Consider the following 25690-nt stretch of genomic DNA (forward strand, 5'->3'; position numbering starts at 1 on the left):
GCATAATCCATTGGGTTTGGAAATAGGCTGTATCTACAATACCATGGGGGGAAACCTGTTCTTGTTTCCTGAATAGGAAAAAATGGGCATGAGGTGTGACAGTAAAATATGATGAATGTGGGTGGGATTATGCTGTATAGACTGCCTAGTGTTACCATATGAGGAATCTGCGAGATACTTGGTCAGTGTACTAATGTGTTGAACATTAGCAATACATTCTCACAGTTAAGCTTAATATGTTTGGGGGGTTTTTTGTTTTGTCTTTTTTGCCAGTGATGAGAAACAATATGGTAACAACAGCTGCATGGCCAAAAAAAAAAAAGAAAAAAAAATCAAAGTTCATGTTCAAATCCCAACAGAAAGCTCAGAAACGCTGGTAATTCATCCTCAAACTTGGTACAAATGTACCTATTATAAGATGGTTCAGGTTTTTTGTTTTGTTTTATTTGTTTTGGTGAAGGTCTTGGTGATTCCTCACACCTTCATCAGGGAATTTATGATAAGAGGCATGATACAACATCCCTTAATCTTTGAACATACATAGTGGAGTATGTCCCATTACTCTAAACCTTTGCTGAATAAAAGGCATATTTTTGGTTTGGCAAGGTGTATTGCTTTTGTTATGAATGTCAATTAATTTGATTCCTTCTGTGCTGTGCTGGAGAGATTTGTGTGATACGGAACTGAGGCAAGTGATTAGCTTGACAGAAAAATGGAACAATATAATAAGAATTTCCATGGAAGAACCTGAGGTGGAGGGAACACCAAGAGTTTTGAAGAGTAGAATGGGATTTCTCTGTAGGAACACACAGAAGAGGGCCAGGGAACACTCATGTTGCTAAACAGAGACTGTCCCGCCAAAAAAGTGGCAAACAGGTTGGCATTAAACAATGGAGACAGTGGACAGCCAGGTCATGGGTCACTTGGGAGATTCTTGTTTTTCAGTTCTGTATATTAGTGACTTATGGATATACTTAATGGAATGAAATTAAGTTGAACACATTCATTGCCCAAGGTATTCATTCCCACCTTAAACAATAAGGATTTTTACTGTGATACCACCAAAATTTTTAACACATTGAAATAATCTTTTCATGCTTTTTCACATACCACACTCAACATGTTAAATGTATAATTGGTTTTATTGTGTAGTTAATACTCTTTAGAAGTGCCTTCAGCATCACATCAGATCTGCACATCTGGGTGTGTGGATTTTTTTTGTTTGTTTGTTTGTTTATTGTTCTTTAAAGTTTTCTCAGGCTCTGTGAATTAAATGGTTTGCATTTGTGAACATCAAAGCTGATATCTTCCCATAGATTCTCAGTGTACCTCAATTCAGTGCTCTGGCCTGGCCACTTTCAGAGTTTAATTCAGTGACTCTTCTTTTTGGTCATGACACTGTTGCATTGTCTATCTATTTGTGATGTCGCAATTTCAATCTTTATCACGCAGATACTCCTCCAGGATTTGCCTTTATTTGGCTTCATTCATTGGCTTCATTGTCCCTCTGACATTCTCAAGCCTCCAGGTTCTTGCTGCTGGAAAACACCTTCATAATATGATGCTTCCACAATGACAGGGATGGTGGTGATGATGAGAATTGTTTGATTCATGGCAGGCTTAAAGCTTTAAATTCAAGGCAAGAAGTAAAGTGAAGTAAAATCTCACCAGAACACACTTTTTGCCACGTTTGCAAAACCTATCACAATCTTTTATGTTGTTATCTTTTTTTTTCTTGAAAGGTTACTTCACTGAAAAGATTGGGTGTGTGGTCTGATGTTGGAAGGGTATGGATACTTTTATAGTCTTTCACTTTGCTCATAGAAATGTTTAATACTGTCAATTTTTTTATACCATCCCCAGATCTCTTCAAAGAACAATCACAGAGTTCTTTGGTTTTCATGGTAGATTTTCTGCTCTGATGTACACTGTCCTTCCAAACTGGCAACTCATTACCTTGCCTCTGTTAGCACATCCATAGATATGAATACGAGTGTGTGCTTAGCAACTGATTTCGTTTATGAAAGAAGTGTTTTCCCTGGCTTGATAAATATGTATTGAAATCTGTACAGCAGTTTTAAGCTAGCTAACTAACAATGCATACTCCAGAGTCACAACAAGTGATTAAATGCTTTTTCCACAACATGGAACAACATGTTTAAAGAAAAAAAACTGCATTGAAAGTAAATGAAAGGCCTGTCAGATTTTTTTTTTTTTTTTTTTTTTTTTGAGTCACTCTGTTGTACTTACCCAACTCTAATGAGGGAGTGTAATTGTACATGAAAACATTTTAGTGTTGTTAATCAAACTTTCAGCATTCAAAAGCAATCAGCCAAACCACAACTAATGCACTTGCATAGTGATTATTATTTGACACTTTGTGGTGTACTTGACCATGTTTTTCTTAGCAGACTGGAAAAAAGAATGGCAAACGTAGAGCAGGCTTTTCAAAGAAAACACTGAACTAATTTATTTACAGAGAGAACAGTTTTTTAACATTCTTAGATCTGAATATCTCCTAAATTTAATCTTTTTTTTGTTTCTATTTGCTAACTGGCCCTTGTCTCCTTGGGTCCACACTGTACAGTTTTGTCTCTCTCCAGGAACTTGTATGACAGAGTTAAAAACAGATGCAGAGAGAGAGAACAATCCTCAAAGTGATGTTGTTACTGGCAGCAACACAAAATTACCATATTCAATAAAGGACTGTAGTCTCTAACAAAAGCAATCCCTCATTCAATACATTTCAAGAAACTGGAAACATATGATCACCCCCCATCTTTCAAGTAAATATTGTCACATCATATAATTGCCTCTGGTTTGGTTTATTTTGATTTACCTGAATTGACCTCTAATGTACTGTTTTAACAAACTGCAAGCTGCATCTCCATAGACACAGCATAGCAGTTAGGTTCAAATTTAGAAGCTGTTTCGATTGCTGCGTTTTCTTTAAAAGACATAAAGCATTAACAGATAAACAAAAAGAAGATTAAAAGGTTAAATATTAAACAAAGGAAGATATTATAGACAAACTGTGATTGAACATTGAACTGCATCATGTTCGGGTGTAATCACCAGAGGACAAAAGACCATTGGTTGTACATATTTCAAAGACCCGATAAGTTACACACATTGCAACATATATCGGTCAGATATTGGTGAATTAAATAAAGGACACAATGGAAAACCGGATTGGGCAAAACAAGTTGGTCATCCTTTTCCCCCAGTTTTATTATAAAGACCAGTAATAAAATCAGTGAAAACACATAATGTTGATAATGGTGTTCAGATTTCTTTCATAAAAGCACATATTAACAACTGCAATTCTTTCATAAATCCAAATACTAATTGGTGTGATTGGCAGCATATTGTACGATTGGCATGATAGTGGGACAGTCTTTTAAATGGATTTTTCTTCATCTATTTACATGATAATTTTCATTCACTCAAGAGTTTTAAATTTTCACTTCTCCACAAAAAACGTTATAAAATTTGGTTAAAAGTTTCCTCTCTGCCTCTGTGGGCGTCTCCTCAACGTCTGTGGTGCCTGTTGAGGTGCCTCATTAGCTGTTGCGTTGAGCAAAGCACATCCAGAGGTCAAGCACACTCCAGGTACTCCACGAAGCCCAGGATGACCCCTCAGACCTGGTCGACCAACATGGCCCCTCTCACCCATCTTACCCGGACGTCCATCAAAAGCCCTTCCAGGTCTCCCACGCTGACCTGTTCATGAAGGTGGTGGTAGAGCAAATAATAAAAACATTTAGACACATTTGAAAATGCTCATATAGCAAAGTTATGGAAAGAGATCTAGGTTTAGGTGATCTAAGAAATTTCAGATAAAAAATTATGGTGTAAAACAATAATTTAAAATAGATCATTTGTGTACCTGTTGAAGCCACTGTTTTGTATTGTTATGACCATGCAGTACAGGAGAGAACATGTTTAGTGTTACTGACAAATGTGCATTGAGAAATAAATGTACCCTTTGGTCCCTGGTCTCCCATGTAGCCAGGGATTCCGTAGCCTTTAGCTCCCTTATCCCCACGTTCTCCTTGATCACCTGTGAACAACAAATAAGGACGTTTATTGGAACAGACAACAATCCTGGTGAATGACTGGTATGCCCTTAGGAATGGGTTACCATATAAGAAAGTGGGAACATGTTGCTCATAGTGATTAATGACCATGTGTGTCGCTGAGATCATCTCTTAATAAATATACAAACGGGCTTGTAAATACTCTTCAATTTCATTAGCTTGGCTGGTGACTCTACCATACCTGTGATGTCACACCACATCAAATGCACGGTCTAAATAGTGACAACCACAGCAATTTTTGCCTGTGGGGCAGGCAAATTTTCAGCCTGTGGGGCCTGACTATTTAAACCTCAAGTCTTCACAGTTGTCACTCATGTTATGACAATATGACTCTTTTTCAGGACAATCAGCGTACCTTGGGGAAATTCCCTGCTAACCATGATTAAAACAATTAGTCAAGCCTGATACAGGGGCAGTTGAGTAGTGTAAACCTGCAAAAAGACTAGCTACTTTTGAAAAAAAATATCTTATTTGATAAACACCCTGTAACCCAATATGCAGATAGAAAAGCTTGATCTCTGGGCTCAATTGTCCTCACAGATCATTTAATTGGACCTGTATTGGTGTAAAACACTAAATGAACCAATCACATTTGTCAAACTATATTCTTCATTAGTCATACATCATACATTAGTAATTCATGAACTATATGGTACTATAGTTAATATGTCACGAGGTGCAGCACATTAATGCCATAGTTTCTCATTTACTGCATAATGGTTTCATTGATTTACCAGGAGCTCCTTGTCTGCCTGGGTCACCGGGCTCTCCATAGAATCCCTGTTGCCCAATCTCTCCATTCTCCCCATCAGTGCCTGGTTCACCCTGCAATCATATTAGCCAACAAAAGGCATGAGCTCCATACTTGAATAGCATCCAAGCATAAGCTTAACATAAAACTGTTTTTGTATTTCTGAGAATAAGCTGGCACTGCCGTGATGTGTTTCCATATACACGGATGCATATGTGCTTACATACAGACTTCTAACATCAGTTATGAGGGAAAACTGTCTTGGGGCTCTTTATCCATTCTTCATTTTTGACCGAGTGAAAGACATAATCTGTAGAACAGCCACAGCGTGTGTGTGTGTCTGATGAATCTGGACAAGTTCAGAGTTTTGCAAGGCTTTTTCTTTCTTTCTTTCTTTCTTTCTTTCTTTCTTTCTTTCTTTCTTTCTTTCTTTCTTTCTTACTTTCTTTTAACTTGTGCATTCAAGGCTCAGTGACCTTCAATTGGCCTTTGGGCCTCCCAAGTGAAAATGTTTGAGAGGACCAAAAAAAGGTCTGCAGGAGAAATATGGAAAAGGGTTTCCACTCCGTTGAAGGGGGATTCTCTCCAAAAACAATTCAAAGCAGAGAAAGTGCCTCATCTGTAACTTCCTATTTGTCTTCACAGAGACTTGGAAATTCTGAATGTTTTAATTCCAACCTGTACTGCCAAACACTCCAGCTTTCTTTCTCTAGGCCCCAGCAATATGTACATGTACATACTAACTTGGCCTATGTATTGCTGAGACAGATGATGTAAGCTTGTCCCCCTCCTCTGTGTTTCATGGCATATATCAAAACAAGTCATGAGGCATAAAATAGTAAATGAACTTCTAAGTGATGTCTTCATCAAGCATCATGTTACCAAACTGAAATCTGTGAAGCTGCTCTGAGAAGTTTAGAATTTTCTTGAAGATGTTGCTTTTTTTCCCCTGCTCAAATGCATTGAACTCACAGGTGGTCCAGGTGGTCCCTTCTGGCCAGGGGGACCTGGGGCACCCATGGGCACATCTCCATAGAGTGGACACACAGCAGCACACGTCCTCTTCACCGAGTTAGCAAAGGTGGACATCTGTTCCAACACCACTTTTTTACAGACTTCGATAACATGTTGAGCAGCAAGAGTGGGGCCCTGGGAAAAAAAAAAAAACATTACCACATACAGCACTGGCAGACACCCAACACTCAGACATGGAGCTTCAAAAAACAGCAGTAAGCATAGCAAGGAAATGGGTGGCGGTGTAATGAATGAGAAACAAACACGGCCAACAATATTTCTCTGAGCTCATTATAGATTTACAGCCATACAAAATGAAAACCTTGCCGTGAGTTGAAGAAAAACCAACACTAATGAGAAACCATTTACTAGCATTCTTGACACCAAAATGGTTACCACACATTTTATATGCCAAGTGCCACAATGAGTGTATCTGTATTTAAATATATGTTAAAGGAAAATGATACATGAGGATATGTACATCTAAGTGCAGTTTAAATTTATTGTTTATACTGGGTATGGCTGGTATGGCCAGGGTATGGCCAGACTTGGGTGTTATGTTGCAAGTTCATGCTTAATCAGTATGTGCTTGTTGCAGAACTGGCAAAAGTATTTGTCTCTGGACTTTTCCTGTAACCTATACAGTACACGTTTATGAAACCCTCTTTTCATTTTACTTTGCTAAAAAACTGAAAGATTATGATTTGAGGTAAAGGTTGTACAGTTCTGTTAATATCTTCCCTTTCTTCAAGTCAATAAAACTTCACTAAAGCTAAGTCACTGTTTTTTACAAAAAGGTGTTGACTGTGTATTTACTGGTGGTCCTGGAGGTCCCTGAAATCCCTCTGGTCCTCCATCTCCTCTGACACCCTTGCTCCCCACGGACCCTTTGTGACCAAGTTCTCCTGCAGGACCTCGCTTTCCTCTACCTCCCTGGGGGCCCCTCTCACCCCTGTCTCCAACCTTAAACACATATTTACACATGTTAAGCATCCTTCTTTTCATTTAACATCCTCAAATCAGTTCAAATACCAAAAAGGTGACCCTGAAAGGTCATGACAATAAATACCCATAACCAATTTGCTTAAAAAACAAATATACTGCTCAAGCAATTCCCATTTAAGTGATTCAGTAGAACAAAATTGCAGCCAGACATCTGGGTTATAGTAGCAATTTTGATCAGGAAGGTTATTATGGAACTTCCTGGGCGCCACAATGCCTTACGTGAGACATTTATTTGGTCCTATGTTACATACTTTGCATACGGTCATGACAAAGACATTGAAGACAACACATAAATAACATATAGCCATTTGATAAGAACAATGTTTGAGTGAAGTTTCAGAGTTCAGCTAGCTCTTAAAGGAGGGCATCTTATTATGCATCTTACCTGTCCTTTTGGGCCTTTTATACCTTTTGCTCCCTTAAAAAAAATCAGATACACTGTCAGCTACTGCATACAAAAAAACACAACACATAACATGCATTAAAGTTATATCTACAGAAAATGTCACAAATAAGAGAGAACAATTACCTTATCACCTTTAACTCCTTGGATTCCCTGAATACCAGTATCTCCCTATAATACAATGTTAAACGATTATATAATTGTCATATGGAGCTGGTGAGAAAGAGTAATAATGTAGTAAATAGTAATAACAAATATGAACACAAAACTTTGATATTGTATATTGATATTGGTATTGATATTTCATTGTTCTTTTTTGTAAACCTATGGTATTTTGAATCTATCAAGACCAGATCAGATCGCAATATATGCTCTAGCTGCTATATGTGTATATCTAGACCACAAATTATCAGTGCTCTTTCATAGGCATCACAAGTTTGCTAACCTCCCATATCTGATTTAGTAGCAGGATGTCTGCGTGCATTCAGTGTGTCCAAGAAATCTGTTTCAGTCTTCAAGATATACGATCAGTGTAAAACAAGCAAATTCCACTTTCTAAGTCTATGTTTGTATAAAAGTCATACAATGGACAGCCATGATTTGTTCTTCATGAAAAAAAAATTGTAAAGCATTTCTAAAAATGTCTTTCCATGGTGCTCTACAATACATACAAGTCATTGAAAGAGGTGAATTTTTATCATGTCTTGTTTAAATTTTGAAATGACAGATGGCTATTTGAGAGAATGTACAGCAGTATGATTACCCTTTTAAACGTATATATTTTTGTTAATACACAAGCAAGTCATTAAATCCACACAGACTTCCATTTAATGTTGTAACTTTGGTACAGAAACACTTCCATTTGAAGGGAGAGAGTCAAGGATTCTCCCTGCAGTGTCATTTCTCTTTGTGCTGACTCATATCACTGCCAAAAATCTGGTGCACTGAGCAGTCAAGACCAACAGACGTGACCACACTTGTTGAGCTTCAAATGCACGCTGAGTTTCAAAGCAGTTAGATAATCTAGTATATCTTCATACTGACCTATACCCTTTTCCTATAGAAACCATGCACATTGGCCTATGGGTCCATGAGTCAAAATCTGTCCATCAAAAACATCCTTTAACAGTTTTACAATAGTAACATTTCATGGTAAATTCCAGAGGCTGTCCTGATGTCGACAGAGACTGATGTTTCTTTTAATGTTGTGTCTTTGAGTTTGTGATTTATCTTTAATATAATATTTATGATTATTACTATTACTATTACTTTTTTTTTTTTCATACAGATTAGAATGAAGGTACATGCCAGGACATGCAGGTCTTGACAAGACAAGCAGTGAGTTTTCCAGAAAAACTAAATGAATTATCTACTTGTTCCACCCTGTGATTTACAAGCACTTCAGATCTACGGATACAAAATGTCTATCCTCATACATGGATCACTAGAGCAGGAATGACATGTCCATGGTCTGCCGTATGACAGACAAAAAAATCTATGGAGAGAGAAATGAGGCTTTCCATTCTGACAGTGATTTACTTTGAGCACTCACCATAACCCTGTCTAGGTATACTGTTACTATGTCAGAAAGCATTACTGGTTCAAAATTAGTCATTTCTGAGCATTCTGAGGTTTTTTCCCCCCCATTTTAGCATAGTCCAAGAGACACATAATGACTGTGCTTCCAAACAGATGTGCAGTGGCACACACTTCTCATTGTTGTTCATCTAAAAAGCGAATTAATTCACTAATTGTATCGGAGTCCTCAAACCATATCAAATGAACCATGTTTTAATGATTTAGAGAAGTTGGTTACCTTAGGACCTGGTCTCCCAGGTAATCCCACGTGGCCCTGTGGAGACATGGCATGTTTTAGAGTTCAGGAGAGAATGAACTTGTATTTCAAAGAGCTTTGGAATACTTGTCCGGAACACTCACCGTCCGTCCTGGGGGCCCAATAATTCCTGGTCTTCCTGGCTTTGCGGCAGAGCCCTTATAACCTCTTGGGCCCTAGAGATTGTAACATTTTATAAATCTACCAGAAGGCAAGAGTTTATTTTCCGTATGTTGTAGTACCTCAGAGGATGGTCAAATATTCAAATGATGTTTAAGGATGACATTACTACTAATAACACCAAAACTGAGTGGAAAATACTGAAAAAATAGTGGTCACTGGTTTTAAAAAGTGAAAAAGCTACATACAATAGGTCCTTGAGGGCCCATATTCCCTGGAGACCCCTGAACACCTTTCTCCCCCTGTTTGAAATACATAGTTTACACAGTTAGCAAACTCAGTAGGTCATATAAAGCTTGTCTGAGTGACCTTTAGTGTGTGACATGTGCATTACCCTGTCTCCAGTTCTTCCACCCCTGCCCTCTGGTCCCTGTGGTCCTTGATAGGCCTGTTTGGGACAAGTGGGGGACAATTAGCACTAAGAAATGTTTTGAAAAGGACATCTTGATAGTTTAAAAAATACAATTAAAAAAAATCTGACCTCCACACCAGGGTCTCCATCCCTCCCAGGCATACCAGGGTCTCCAATGATTCCCTAAAAACAAATCATATGAAATGATATTGTTTCTGATATAAGTTAATGACAAAGTATCTGCAAGTGAAAGTATGCATATGAGATTAAAGTTCGTTTTAGTCGTGATTTACCTTCTCCCCAGGTCCACCAAGTCCTCCCCTACGACCTTGAACACCCTAGAAAAAAACAGAGAGCAGAAAACATTTGTCACTACCTTAACCTATTTGCAGAAGCAGAATACGAGATAAAGTGAAGCTATATACATACAGGTGCTCCTTTCTCTCCTGGAGTTCCACTTTCACCTGGATCACCCACAATTCCCTGAGAGAGAACACATATTAATAATATATTTTTGCATGAAAAAAGAGCACATCATTCACAATCAACAGCAAAACAGTTGTAGTTAAATATGTACTACCCACTTCATTTACTCATTTAGCTGATGCCTCATCCAGAGCAACTTAAAATTTTTATTGTCTCAAAGGTCACATGCCTGTGGAGCAACCTGGAAGATAAGTGCATTGTCCAAGCACACATCGATGAGAATCACCAACCCCAAGGCTTGAATCCATAACACTATTGTCACTAGGCCATCTCCTTTATCACTAGGCCCCCAACGAATCCTTGTGAACAGTTTCTGCCCTTTTTTTCCCTACTGAATCCTTACCATCAGAGGAACCTTTAGTCTGGGTTCCTGCATAAATTTCCTTTATCAGATAAGACGTCCTTCTCTAGGGAATGAGTTAGTCCAAAGGTGAGATGCTAATTCACTGAGACCCAGACTTTGCCAGAGCTCAGCCTTTAGGTACGGCTGCTGTTTGTGGAGTGAACGTGAGTGCCAGAAGTTTAGGGGAATTCCACCGTGGCCTCCATTGAATCAAAATGAATCATTTGTTGAACATGTACATGTGGGTGATCCCTGAGGTGGCAGAGTTTGGATTTAAGAGTGGTCCATGGGTCTTAAATGTCATTGTGATAACTAATGGAGCACAATGAGCTGACTTTTCCATACCTGACGGCCTTGTGGCCCTGGAGGTCCTTCTGCACCAGAAGCACCCTCATCTCCCTGGAAAACCAAAGCAATAGGAATACTCAGCAGTAGGAATTATATACCAAAAAGAATAATTATAAGGTTTGAACACAATTCAATGAACATGAGATATAAAGACAAAACCACAGCTTATTTTACCTTCACTCCTTGATACCCTGGAATTCCCTCATATCCTGGTTCTCCTGCAGCACCCTGAGAGACAGAAAGAGACACAGAAATTCAGCTTTGTGAAATGACTCATTTTAAATATAGTAATATAAGTGATAATGGACGTGACTGATTTCACGTGTTTAAGAAAAACTTACCACTTCCCCTGGCTCTCCAGTCTCCCCCCTGTCCCCTGGTGATCCTTGCACTCCCTGACATGATAAAGATAGTGTCAGTACTTCCCTTTGTGTTGAGATTTCAGTTATAAGTACTGAAATAATGAGTGGTCTTTTAAACTCACAAAAATTCATATCCCATAATACCATCTGTCACAGCCACTATTCACAGGTGACAAATTCTCTTGATGTCTTACAGAAGGACTCACTGTAGTGGTAAACCATTGACCCAGTTCTCACCTTATGGCCTCCAGCACCCGTTAGTCCTTTCAGCCCTTTAGAACCTCTGTCACCCTGTCAGAGAAAGGCTGATTAATGCTAACTGCTGGGGGGATAATCAAAGTGGACGACAAAGCCTTTAGTAGGTAAGGAATATGCTTGTGTGTGAGGGTGTGTATTTTATTACCTCTTGACCATGGAGTCCTCTCATTCCCTTCTCTCCTTTAATGCCGCCGATTCCCTGAAGAGCACGATAAATCACATAGGATTACTAACTTTGTCAGCATTTACTCAAATAATGAGAGCTTGAGTCCTTACCTTTGGGCCTGTCTCCCCTACATGTCCATAGTCGCCAGTGTCTCCTCGCCGTCCCTTAGGAAAGAAAACATTAAGGCATTATTTGTTTAGGAACATCTCAGAAAGCATTATGGAGGCGCTAGCCAAAGCTAGTGTCAAAACATAAATATTATTACATTAGTGAAAGGTGTAACATAACAGACTGATGGTAGACACAAAAATAGACCACAAAATTCAATCATCATGAACTTCTAATATAGTCTCAAGCATGTTTTCCGAGCTAACCATTTAGCAAATAATAACGAAAGGGAAAATAGTACATGGCCAACAACAACTCACACCTCTCATCAAGGATGCCAAAGTGCAATTTTTCATTTTTAAAATCCACTTCAAAGACTCACTGGCACACACTAAGTTTACTGTGGAGAAGCACTGACTATGTATCAGCAATTTAGTGAACTTCTGCTGGCTAAATGTACAACTGGTTCTGTTTGTTCGGTCGGCCATGTTAGAGTTTGGCTTCATACAACTGTTTATTCGCTTAGGGCCCATTTAGATAGTAGTTACCTCAGAGTGCAGTTGATTTAAGCATATCAAACTACCTCAAGGGAGACAAACTATGAAAGGGCAGGCATCAGCTTTTTTTTTTTTTTTTTCAAGAGACCTACCACAGTAGTGGATGGACGGTGTGTTTTACTGGGCCAGGAAATGCAGTCCTTGGTGCCCAGCAGGATATCAGCAAAGGTAACTTTGCTTCAGTGGTTCACACACGGGCAGGGAATACAGGGCTGATGTTCCTCCCCTACTGAGCTCAGCCCACAATGCCTTCATCATCTTTTTTTTCCATTTTTGTGTTTGTGTGAGTGTTTGTACATATGTGTTTGCGTGTGTGTGTGTGTGTGTGTGCGTGTGTGTGTGTGTGTGTGTGTGAGTGTGTGTGTGTGTGTACATGTCTATCAGTATACCAAGGTAAAGCAGGAAGAACATTTTCTCTTTTTCTCTCATATACAAGGAGGTCAATTCACTGTTTAAACAGAGGTTGTGTTCTCTCTCAGGCACAAGCACTCTGGAACAATATTAAACGAACTTAGGCTGCTCCAAACCACCACTGAGACCTGGATCCACATCAAAGACATAAATTAGTTATAACTCCACAATGGAAAGAATCATGTCGTCTGCCCAGGGTCGCATATAAACACAGCATTGCTCACAGAGGCAAACTGTATACAAATAATTGGAACCTGATGTCTTGTCCTTTCATTAAGCTGATCAGGGAACACTGTCCTATGTACTTGATAACAGTGTTTGGTTTCTAAGGGGCCACTCTGTTTTACCTCATTTGAGTTTGTTAGTATGAGGACACAAGCTGTGTTTTGTTTGTTTATGTCACTATGGTTTAAGAATATGAGCCAATATATCACAAACGAAAAAAAAAAACAAAAAAACAGCCAGACAGGGACAGTCCTGTCACTAATTAATTTGCAGGGCTTTAATTTCCATACTATACTTTTCCTTGCAAAACTTACGTGGTATGCACCGCGACCTGTTGTTATGACAGAACCTCAGCTTATCAAAATAATGAAAGCTAACAATGTCATTTGTATGGTTCTGGTGTCTATATTAAAAATAGCCAGACATGAATTCAGTTCACATTTTTAAGTTTACGGTATAGGTTCACATAAAGGGGAATGCTGCACTTGCAAGTTTAGATCATAAATCCTGTTGAGGACTTCTTTGCATACTAAAAAAATAAAATAAATGAATGTTCAATATTATTCAGATGTCTAACATCAATTTGTATATCTCTGTCTATGTACAAGTGTACATAAGTAACTACTGGGGAAGTGTACATTCTCATATATTATTTTCAGTCTATGTCGAAACTGACTGATCGTGAGCCACACATGTTGTTGATGAATGGGTATGCTTGTGTAGTTACAATATAACTGTGCAGCTATATCAGCTTCCCCTCTTGAACCTGGGACCGGAACTACTGTTTGTGTGTTGTAGCTTTCCACTGCCATTCCATGCCATTTACCTTCCCATGCCTCATGCACATTGTCATTTGAGTGAAAACGTTATTGGAACCACAGAGTTTACCATCTTCAGACCGGCCTTCCTGCGTCCAGCTCTGTTTCCATCCTGCCGTCTCTCAGCTATGTTTCCAGCTGCCATTTTCCACAACTTTTTCTTTGCTGTCCCAAACTGGCCTTTTCCAGGCTCTCCATCTCTCACACTTAACTCTAACCAACGGTTTGATCATTTCTCCCAGACCCTCTCTTGCCTAAGTCCACACTTTGCTGATGCCCATCTATTGCAATGCTGATTACCACTTCTGTCTGTCTTGTGTTTAGTCAGACCCATACTGTGGTAATAGTTTACAGAAAAGTATCTTACCCAATTTCCCACTCTTCCTGGCTCTCCTGGGTTTCCCGGTAAACCTCTGTGACCCTACAAATGGATACATAGATGCAATTAGCATGAACTGTAGATAGGAGAAAAAAGGGAAGGAACTCTACTCTGTGTGTATGTAAGACAGGTTGGACGTTGTGATTACCTTTGGTCCTGGAGGTCCCTGAGGACCAGGCTGTCCATGGACACACTTACATGTAGCCCTGCCAGCAGTGAGACCAATCTCAGCATACCCACCACACTGCGCAGAGACAACAGATATAAAAACTGACTAGCATGAAACAGAAACACATCAACTTAAACACGTACACATATACACACACATCCATACACACACACATACACACCACAGAAGTCTCCAACTCACCACACTGGACAGCTCACAGCAGCCTTCGGAGTAGGCCTGGTCAGCATCACAGGAGAGCTCCAGCTGCTGTAGATCTACCTGTAATAATGACGCATACAAGTATGAGTTTACATGTTTACTGACCACAGAGAAGTCAACACATGGCTGGTTCTCTGACCATAATAGTCAACACTTTGCTGGTTCTCTGATCAGAACTGTCAACACATGGCTGATTCTCTGATCAGAACCGTCAACACACGGCTGGTTCTCTGACCAGAACAGTCAACACATGGCTGGTTCTCTGACCAGAAAAACAGTTTATTTTAATTGCTCAGTGTGCTCCGAGATAAGTACAAGCATTTCACCAAAGTGCATTGTTGACCTCAGCAGGGATGAGACACTTACTGAAACAGAGCGGTCGCCCACTGCTCTCTTGACGATGGAAGTGTAGCCTTGGCGGATGATGGGTCGCGGCTCATCAATCGGCTCTACACTGACCTCCTCACAGTCCACCAGCAGCTTGACCTGTGAGCCCTTCACACTCAGAGCCAGCTTATGCCATTCACTATCGAACAGCTTGTCCACCCTATGGAAGGTCCGCAGCATTTGTGTGCCATGTGGGCTGGTGTAGAAAAAGTCCAAGGTGCGGGTGTCACCTTGGAAACGCAAGCCCACCTGCTCATTACCCTCAGGATCGCTGACCTGCCACAGGTTCCAAGATTTTTTAGCTGTGTCCTTAGTTATTTTGAAGGTGGCAATGATGGAATAGTCTGTGGGCAGGCCATCTGGGTGAATGTCACTGCAATACAAGAGTTTACTAGAGGTCACCAAAAATGATTTATAGTGGGCTTTCATGAAAAATAATTTTATGAAAAAATAAGCTGTAATCTCTTTATTTAGCAGGCAATGATAAAGTGCCGGCAAAGCAACCACATAACTATAAGTGCAGTGTTTCTGAATGTTCATTAAATCAATCTACAAAATAAACTGAGCCAGACCAGCCCCTGACTTGTTTATTTACAGTATATTTTTGCTGCTTGTTTATATTATGTAGCTTCTGTATTATTTCATGTATTTTAAAGACAAGCTAGTTTCATCACACGAACAATTTATATCAATGAGCACAATGAACCAATTTCACAATCGTTTTTTGTGGTGAAGTCTGTTTTTTTGGGCCTTACTAAATTCTTTCCCGATTCCTTTCCCTTCATGTTTTTGATCGCATTTTGTCTCCACATTTGGTTGCTGATTTACTGTAGTGCGCTTCTCTCTGTCAGTGCTCAAACATGGCTTAGATGTCAAGCTGAGGGAGTTCATTGAGGACAGCTATGTTGGCCAGCGTACAAAAAGGAAAGACCCGACACATGGATTAACTACTGCCGAGCCTGGAAGGCATTACACATGCACACTATGACATGCCTTGGTTCCCATGCAAAATAAACATGTTTTCAGAACTTTCACAGAAACATTTGGTGCTGTTAATGATAATGCTTTAAGCTTGGGTCCTCTGACATGCTGGCAATGATTGCTATAAGTGAAATGCATTACATGGATACAGTATATCTATATATGCTTCATTACTGAAAATATACTATGCTTTGATCAGTTCAGACCTTCAGTATTTCAGCCTTACACCACTGAAAAAACAATAGAAATATGACCAAATATGTCTGAGTACAAGAAAAGGAGTTAAACTTTGTTTGAAAGTGAATATGATGTGCGTGGGTGAGTGGAAAACTCACTTAGTGTTCTTCATGCAAGTACCAAAGAGAAAAGATCTTCCTTAGTTTCACATGAGACACTGGGCGATACATCACAGACACATTTTTGGGTATAATGTTACTTTGACATCACATGGCAGGACAGCTTGGATAAACAAACCTTCACAAAACCTGTGTGCAAATGTGTATTAAAATGTCAGTACTACCTCTGCTGCAAATTAAATTACACCCTCATTCATACTGCTTTTTACGTCTGATAAAAAGAGGAAGCTGCAGTTAATGAGCTACCTCGTGGTCTTCCTGAAATGAAGGGCGGGGTTAACACGATAAGCTACTGCATCTGGTTCGGATCCATCCACCCTCCTTATGCCTTTGGACTCAGACAAGCGGAACTCTTCCAAGAGGTCATAACCTAAAAATAAACACAGCCAATGTTGATAATGTAGAGAATGGCACTAAATGGTACACAAAGCATAGGGAGCATTTTAATTTGGGAACGAAACTAAAATGTTCATTCATTCTGAAAGCTAAAGCTAGACATCTTACATTATTAAAATTATATATATATAAAAAAAGGGATATTGCAATAAAACCTGTAATGGGGAAACACAGGTGAAAACTCATAACAATTCCATGTTTAAATAATATGTAACTGTCACACTTTATTTCACTCTACGATCTCCATATTATGCTGTAGAGGCCATAAAGGGCCAAGCGTGCTATCATATACTACTTTTTATTCAATCATTCCATTGCTCTCACTAAGACGATAACAGGCTCCCTGGGTTTATGGAAATATTTCAAGCATAATTTATTATTCCTTGGCAACTTAATCAGCCAGTGCCATCATCCAGAACTGCAAAATGGTTTTTACAAATAGTCCATCAAGAACCTTGTACCTACTCAAGTTGTTTTAACGATGAGTGCAAAACTGCGGCAGATGGAAGAATTTTGTTATTTTCTCCAAACCCTCAAACCTATCCATCTGAGACCTATTCAAAAAGGGTCAGATGACAGTAGTTCATCCATTGTGTCTCCTATCTAGTCAAAACTATCAAACGTTGTCAATGCTGCGCTGTAGACTGTTAAAATGATAAAGAGGAAAAAATAATATTTTACGCTGGCTGGAAAATCATTTGGCCCAATTGCAACATCACAATAGTTATGAGGAGTTTTGACTAGGTAATGAGTTTGCTAAAGGTTTTGTTTTCTCTAGAATATAATTTATGTGTCTTTGTTTCGTACTAAGCAAGGAGAGTGCTCTCTCTGCTGGTCAAACAAAATTCTTGCAAGGTATGTCTCAAATCAGATACCTGAGACTTAAAGTGTAAATAGATTATCGCCCTTTATCTTCTCAGGAGATCGTAACGAGATGTATATTTAGTAGGGGAATTGATTTTTAACAAATCCTCGAGAGTTTGATTAGATGATAAAACTAGGTCTACCATGGTAGGGTACTTACTAGCTGATTCCTGGCATTTGACGGAGGCAAAGACGACAAGAAGCGCTGAAATAACCAGCATTTTATTTAAAGCTGGCATTCTGAAACATGTGATTGTCGGTAATTAAATGAGCCTGTTGAAAAGAAAATTAATGCATAAATGAATGAATAAATGAATTGATTAGAAAATGAGTGCACAAAGTAAAAGTGGGACACAAATCAAACTTTAAAAAAGAGAAAAATAAACTCTGAAGAATGGCACAGCGATTGCCATTTTTTAAAAGGGATTTTAGATTAAACGGTGCTGGAGGTAAAGCTTATCCAGGAAGGTGCTGATGCTGATAAGCTGTTTACAACCATGGTCGTAATCCGACAGTGTCCTTGGATAATTGCAAGAACTATTATGTTACTGCCACGAGAAGCTCACTGTGGAAAAAGTGCGTAAAACCATAAACTGCTGGAATGGCACTAGTAACCCACACTGTAGAACATACTCTATTATAACTGTCAGTGATGAACATGTAAAACACAGATAGATTTCCAAAGTCATAAACAGTTCTCCTTTTTGGTGTAGTATTTTTAAAAAGCCACAAATGCTGTACCAGACGGCTCCCACGGGTTTCACCGCACACACTGACTCCTGACGTTTCGCCAGCAATTATCAAAGCTTAAGTTTGATTTATGACTTTTTTCAGTGTAGCTAGGAAAATCAACATTTCAAAAGGGATAAAAAATAACTAACTAATTGAAAGAAATGGCGTATTACTCCGTGACATGTACTAAGCGGGTACACAGGGTGACATGACCTTATGCGTGAATAGCGGACAGGTTTCGAAGAGCAGGTCACAAAAAACGGCGCATCTAGTCAGCTATTTCAGTCATATCCACACCAACAAATCAGAACTTTGCTCCTTAACAGAAAATCCTAGGATAGTTATTGCTCTTGGAGAATATCACAAAGGACAGAAACAGAACAGAACAACATAAACACATAATCCATCTCTTCCTGACAAAATCCATGGCAAAGTATAACAACCACAATATAGTACATATTAAAAAAAAAAACCTTCGAATCGAATTGAAAATCATGAAACTATAACATTACTACCCACATAAAATATTTGTTATGGACGCAGCTGAAAGAGAAATACTTCCCTTGAAAGCAGAGAAGCAAATATGCTGTCTAACAAATTTTGTTAATGAGACAGTTTCTTTAAGCAACTTCACATTCGCTAAATGTATATCGGTTAAACAAAGAGCAGAATAAGCTGGAAAACCATATTTAAAAATCACTTACATATTCTTGAGAATGGACTACCAGATTCTGACTGCAGGCGGTTCCTTAACCATCCCCACAGTGAAGATATAGCCAATTTTTAAAGTGCCTTCTCCAGGCCGAAATTTGACTTCAGCCAACGTCCATTCATTCCACTACAAGTTACTGTAGAAGTCAGGGGAATCTGACCCTTGCGCTCCACACCACCTTCGGTCCCAAGGGATCTGCCGCCTGCTCATCTAGAAAGTGCGACAACAGCTAGGGAATTTCATGTGAACACACGAAGTTAATAACACAAAAAAGGAAAAAAAATACCGCTATGAGTTACTTTGTCCCTTTGAACTCGTATGTTACGCACTTCACAGACGACGTTACGTTGACAAACAAAACTACATTGTATAATTACAACAATACGCTTCATCCTGTCTAAATATATACTAGACCAATGGCTTGTCCGTTATTTGACAATTTCTGATGGCTATGTGCCACTGAATGGTAAATTCCGTGCTCAGACAAATCAATTCTTTGTCAAGGAGAATAACAAATTTTAGAACAGCATAGAAAAGCATTATTTACATGCAAGCAATTAATCAAAGAAACAGATGAAACTGTATAGCAATTTTCATTGCCTTTGTGTGGAAATAGGGCTATGTGATACTGCTCTGAATACAGTGAGATTTGGAGTTTTCTAGGACAGTCGGACACTGTCCTAATGCACTAGGAGACAGATGTAGTATGTCACGGATAGGCACGAGCTGGATTCTGCAAACATTCCAGTGTCCAGAAAATGGAGGCCAGTCCTTCCAATAATTAAACATGAGACACAATCAGCACTGTACGTGAATGGAAGAGCTAAAGTAACAGTAAAAATGTACATTTTGTGAGCAACCAGCTCTTCTTCTTTTTCTTCTTCTTCTTCTTTCTTCTTCCAATCACATTCCACCCTGTAAACTATGTTATCTCAGTTATTTTTGATACACTAGCTGAGTCTTAAAAGCCTGGTAAGCTATGAGACATGGATTTAAACCACTGATTCCACTTCTGCCTCAACTGACTACATTTCACCTCATTTTCTCACATGCTAACATTAATCTACCAGACATTAAAGGCTATCTGGCCCTATTTCTGGACTATGACCTCTCCAAGGAGCCTTCGAAAGAGCACAAAATACTAATACAGTACGGTTTTCTTTTCCGTTCTTGCATCTGATATTGCTTTCTGAAACTTACTGAATGTCTGCTTAACAAAATAAATTTGCAAATAAACTTTCAATTGACACAATGTGCCCATGTGTTTGAATATTTGAGAGTCACTGAACAATGAACACAAGAAAATGGACGAGAAAGTCTTCTATGTTCCACCATAGCTTTCTGCAAGCAGATTTATTACAAAAAGGTGAGGGAGTTTTTTTCCACTCAGGCAAAATTATCCATACAGAACACAGACATCAACGTACTTCTGCATGTCTACTTAGTCAGAACCTGTGAGATTCCAGTCGAGGTTAAAGGGCACACATTGTTATGAGCTGATCAAAGGAAATACTAACCGTAGGTGCTAAGTGGTAGTGAGTATGACTTACAGTAAAGGCCATGATCAAAGGATATTTGTAGTGTTACTATAAGGACTTTAGTTGCTGTGGTTACAGTCTGAAGTATTGCATTGCTATTTAAATGCATATGGGCAGCCTGTCATTGCACTTTTAAATAGATGAATAAATAATCACAAAGCCCGCGCAGAGTACAGTGACACACTGTCTGTCACAAGCATGTAGCTTGAGAATAATAAAGTACATTCAGCTTGTTTTTTTATCTTTTTTTTTTTTCCAGATCACAAATGCGTGTGTAAAATTGTTAGTTTACAGTCTCTTTCCCCACCATTGCTAACCTTTCCAGGTACAGCATCAATAAAATAAAATAATTATCATTGTAACAACCTGACATTACATTATTCACATAAAATAAAAATACAGGACAAATACACAAAGCCATTGCATTTCATTCACACTCAACATTAATCCATATTTCATCAAGTCCTCCACAAAATAATTTACATCTTGCTACAATTTTAAATAACTAAGAAGTTGGTGTGTTTTTGTGTGTGTGTGTGTGTGTGTGTGTGTGTTTCGATTTATGTGTGTCCAGTCTTGCTGGCCTGGTGCAAGTGCAAAGCTCCTGACTATCTCTTGGAGGTCTTGGCCAGTTTGCTAGCAGTGGTGGTCCTTCTTTGGGGTGTGGGGATTTTGGAGGGTTTGCCCACATGTTGGCGTGGCGCAGAACGGGGTGCTCCTCGTGCAGAGTCCGTCACGGTCTCGGACGCATCAGAGCAGACCGACTGGATGTCGGAGATGTCAAAATCGGAAGCGTCGCTGCCTCTTCTGCTGCTGCCCCGGCTGCCGGCTTTACTTCCAGGTCGGCTAGGGATTTTTGAGGACCCTAACGGGCAAGCGTTCTCATAGTTAGTTACCTCCAATGTACATGTGTCTTTATGTGACAGGACATGTCATACTGACATCATTATTGAACTTTAAACTGACCAGTGTGTCACTTACCCATGGCCTGAGATCTTGCTTTGAGAACAGCAGCAGATATTAAGGTTCCCTCATCTCCGGACTGAAATCCTTTTCCTGACAAATAGCCAGGGAGTCGCAGTTTGCTCCCTTGAATTGGTGTATTCTACAAAAGTCAAGAGGTACATTATGTGTGGATATGATATTATGGGCTGCCTCCTCATGAAGGTATTTTTCTGATGGGCATGTTTTGGTGGTGACAGAGTTGATACAAGCAGAAATTGCGATGAAATGATGAAATATTAGGTATTATATTTCAAGGAAAAAATACTCTGTGTGGTTAGAAACATTTCAACCCTGCAGGCATCCGAGCTTTCATCATACTTGTGAATACAAAAAAAAAAAAAAAAAAAAAAAAAACTTTGGTGTTGTCATGATAGCTGAAAATGAGAGTTCAGTTTGAACATATCAGCTACTACCTATTAATCATAAATACCATTGCTATTACTGATAATAATAATACAAGAATGCCACTATTAGATGCCTTTAGGGTATAGCCCATTGGTCTTTATAAACACAAGCACATGCACAATCATAAAGCGACATTATTAAGATACATACAAACATCAGCTCAGTGGTAGAGGTTCAGAAAAAGGAATGGCAGCTATCCAGGTCTCCAAGTTTGAAATTCATTAGTTAGTGTTCAAAACTTTAAAGCTACAAATCATCCTTACAAAAGGGACAGATAAAATGTACACTAAATGTGTAAGAAGAAGGCACAGAGAGTTTTCTGTGGTGATTTTATGTTTTTTCATCATTCCCATGTTTAAACGTGAAGAGCCCTCATTCCAGTTTCTTTCTTCAGAAAGTAGTATTCTCCGTTGGACAGCAGAGGACAGTGGTTAGTAACAGAAAGTTGTTAGACCAGCTCTGTTATTTAAGGTTTTTCTTTTTTCATCACTCTTGTTCATTCACTATACCTCAGCGGATGACCCTTGGCTCTCAAATGAGTCAGATGATTTAAGAGGAGTAGAGGATTTGCTGTTTACCAGCCATGGTTTATCATAATTGCGGGTTATGTGTTGGGGAGTCTGTGAGGAACAATGGTAAATCAAAAACACACAGGGGTTCATGGAGGGGAAAAAAAACCCCACGATAAAAAAAAAAAAAAAAAAAAAATCAAAGGTACAGAAACACAATACAGCAAAAATGAGGAAAGCAATATAAAAACAGATGACAACAGGATGATGACAGGTATGGGTCATGAAAAGATAACAAAGCCTAAAGAAAACTACAGTATGTCCTAAATGAAGAAGATTAACATCCATATTTTACACACAGAGGAGTTTGACCTCACCTTGGGTGTAGAGGTTACAGGCTGGTTATGCTGAGCCGGACAGCTTTGACTCGAATTTGACCTGTTTGGTGAGGCAGCCCTCGATGATGGTCTTGACCTTCGACCTCTGTAGCGGAAACTTGCCATCACTTGAGTGGTGCCTTCTGGGAGGATGAACTTCTCTCGCAGTTCCACATTTGTCCTGCCTTTAGCTAAGTGAGATTTATGCAACAGTAAGTAACTGGAAACGGTAGCTGAAGATCAGTAAATTCAAAACCTATGGCTGAGGGATTTGTGAATTTAATGGTGAAAGGGTTCAGATCAAATGTAATTTATTTCAAGACTGAGGAGGAAAAAATGATTACTGTAGGAGCAAACCCATTGCGATAAATGCTACTCAGTGGAAGTCTATGATCTGAATATTTTGTTTATGCAAGCGGATAACATGCAGTTACACATTGCTCAATAAGTATACAGCAGCAAATCAGCAAAAATGTAGCTATAATCAGCAAAACTGTACTACAGAAGTAGTTATGTACAACAACAACAAAATCAACTTCAAGCAAATCAAAATCCTTTCCTATTTGAAACTAATACTCAGCATTACAAAAAAAAACAACAATATTTACACATAATATTTGCATGTTACCCTTAGAAACCATTTCACTCTGCCTTAATTATAATCAGACAATTAAATTTACCACTAATCAGAAGCACTAACTCTATTTCACTAATAGTTTTCCCTTCTATGAAACATTCATCAATGCAGATATACTCCACTGAGATTGTCAAGCTTTCTCCGCACTGCAAAAGAAGCAGGAGCAGAAACCTTCATGCTACATGCAGAGAAAGCAGATACGGACTAACATATGAGTTTGAGTTCAGTAACAGGTGGATGCAATAATGAGAAACAACTGCATGCGAGAGAAACGCAGAGTGCAAGATGAGAAAGGAGTGTCAGTTGGCTCAGGAGAATACCATTCTTGATGAACACTCCCAACAACCCCCACACACACGCACATGCACACTGACACACACACACACACACAGGGATGCACACATACCACTGGAATGGAGTAAGGAGAGAAAGTGTGAGAGTTGCCAACCTATAGGAGACTGAGTAATTGAAGAGTTTGATTCCGAGCGCAACATTTTACTCCCGTGGTGATGAACTAGGAGAAATGATATTGTGTTTTGTCATAAAGAAAGCAGTAGGTATGCTGAGCAGGAAAACAGACATAGAAAGAGAGGCTTCATAGGAAGAAGAGACCATGCTTTCAAAACATCATAGTCAGCCAATCAGAAAGCAGAAGGAAAACAATCAGCCAAAACATTATACGTACAAAATTAGCTTTTGGAACTATTTACAATTTTCCTAGTCAAGTAAATCAGAAACGATGTTAATAAAAAGCGTACAAGTTTACCTACACAAATACCGTACACAATGTCATGAAACTAATACATCCTAGACAACATGAAGAGGTCACGACAAAGAAACGTTCAAATACATTTCAACGTCTGGGAATGGGTGTTACCTCGACACGGGTCATTCTTCACCAGAAACTCATCAAGAGCCATCCAGCCGCCTCCCACTCGGACCATGACTGTGCTTCGGAGAATACGCACCAGTCTGAGCTGCTGTGAGTCTCCAAACTGAATACATGGAGGAAGCAAAACAACAACAACAACAACAAAAAAAAAACAGTAAGACCTCAGGAACAGCACCCAGTCACACTTAAAGCACAGAGACAGGCACAAAGCTGGGTAACACAAGAAACCAGAGAGCTGCAGTCAAATTTATGACACTAGATCTTGAATGAGACAATACAGCCATTTCTCTTCAAATCAGATAAATCATTTCATGGACTACTTTGTGTGGCTTGACTTAGTGAGGCATGGCATGGTTTAACTTTGGGGACTGGTTTCTTCTTGTTTCTCAGCTAAGGCATTTGACTGGGACACAACACCTTAATGTTTCATTCCAGAGGACACACAATGAATGGTCCATCCAACTGGATTAACACTCATATAACATGATTATGCACTGATTAATTATTCCTTCATTAATTCATTCATTTTATCTGCTAAGTAATTTAAAAATGGAGTAATTCCATTTCAATAAGAGCAGATTTTTACCGTGTGGTAAATTCTAACACGGAGATCAGACAGGATGGAGGTACACCATCATTCGTATTCAATTTCCTTGTGGGACCAGGCCACTAGGGTGCGCTGTAGTATTGTAATGTCCCTTTAGCCAAACATGATCGCTGCATTCATTCACTGATATGGGCCTAAAAGCTATTTTAGGTATTTAAAGTGAGGCCAGATGTATATATCTGTATATGGCAACTTTCTTGCATCAGGTGCCATATATGGAAGCTTGTAAGACACTGAAACGTCTGGAAATTTTAGGAAAAATGTTTGCCAGTTGGACATGACCATCATGGTTAATTTATTTCACAGCACAACAATTATGATTCCATGCTGTCTGTTCAATATATATATATATATATATACACACAGTAATTGTCAGCAAACCAACAATACGTACGATTTGCAATCTCTATAAACTACGAACCACCATACTCAGAGAGGATGTACCGACACTGATGCAGAGCCAATGTAGCTAAATTCCAATGAGACACCACAAAACAATATGGAGAATGACTCAAGATCGACTCTCTAGCCAACCACAGTGCACACGGCAATCAACATGACCATACACTGATGACCTCCCTGTTGTGCATCTGGTTGAACCTATCAAAACCCCTTTTCTATGTGATTCCCATAATGATTCAATGTCACTGGTGGATTTGGTGATTGGGGGGAGAAGATGATTTTTTTGAAGCATGATCAGGAATAAAATTAAAACAAAACAAAACAAAAATAAATCACAACAAACGTCTTAAGAATGACCATTTACCAGAATACAGCTTTCCAAAACTGCAACGTGTAGTTGGG

General features: G+C 39.1%; 2 protein-coding genes across 2 annotated transcripts in view; both read right to left on the minus strand.

Moving 5' to 3' along the window:
* Window positions 1-3496: 3496 nt before the first annotated feature.
* On the minus strand, window positions 3497-17711 carry LOC115810323 (collagen alpha-1(IX) chain). The gene is made up of 26 exons (XM_030772251.1): window positions 17633-17711; window positions 16459-16582; window positions 14855-15248; window positions 14471-14548; window positions 14249-14344; window positions 14089-14142; window positions 11713-11766; window positions 11582-11635; window positions 11416-11469; window positions 11158-11211; window positions 10991-11044; window positions 10814-10867; window positions 10069-10122; window positions 9933-9977; window positions 9769-9822; window positions 9622-9675; window positions 9476-9529; window positions 9212-9283; window positions 9090-9125; window positions 7400-7444; window positions 7256-7288; window positions 6682-6828; window positions 5824-6000; window positions 4835-4925; window positions 3986-4063; window positions 3497-3723 (listed from the first exon to the last, which is right to left on the minus strand). The coding sequence occupies exons 1-26, from the start codon at window positions 17709-17711 to the stop codon at window positions 3497-3499; spliced, it is 2316 nt and encodes a 771-aa protein (XP_030628111.1).
* A 2527-nt stretch (window positions 17712-20238) lies between these two features.
* dst (dystonin) overlaps window positions 20239-25690 on the minus strand; it is a 116231-nt gene continuing 110779 nt past the window's right edge. The window contains exons 94-98 of the mRNA XM_030770487.1: window positions 24265-24382; window positions 22751-22941; window positions 22374-22484; window positions 21436-21559; window positions 20239-21319 (exon numbers count right to left, since the gene is read on the minus strand). Of these exons, the coding sequence (XP_030626347.1) occupies window positions 21063-21319; window positions 21436-21559; window positions 22374-22484; window positions 22751-22941; window positions 24265-24382 (801 nt within the window). The 3' untranslated portion in view covers window positions 20239-21062. The remainder of the gene's footprint in view (window positions 21320-21435; window positions 21560-22373; window positions 22485-22750; window positions 22942-24264; window positions 24383-25690) is intronic.

The sequence above is a fragment of the Chanos chanos genome, chromosome 4 (genome assembly GCF_902362185.1).
Source record: "Chanos chanos chromosome 4, fChaCha1.1, whole genome shotgun sequence".
NCBI lineage: Eukaryota > Metazoa > Chordata > Actinopteri > Gonorynchiformes > Chanidae > Chanos > Chanos chanos.

Coding starts and splice junctions, on each gene's coding strand:
- LOC115810323 (XM_030772251.1), bottom strand. CDS start 17,711: ATGCCAGCTTTAAATAAAATGCTGGTTATTTCAGCGCTTCTTGTCGTC. Junction 9,530..9,621: donor GTGGAAGAACTGGAGACAGG/GTAATGCACATG, acceptor TATTTCAAACAG/GGGGAGAAAGGTGTTCAGGG. Junction 9,126..9,211: donor TTGGGCCCCCAGGACGGACG/GTGAGTGTTCCG, acceptor ATGTCTCCACAG/GGCCACGTGGGATTACCTGG.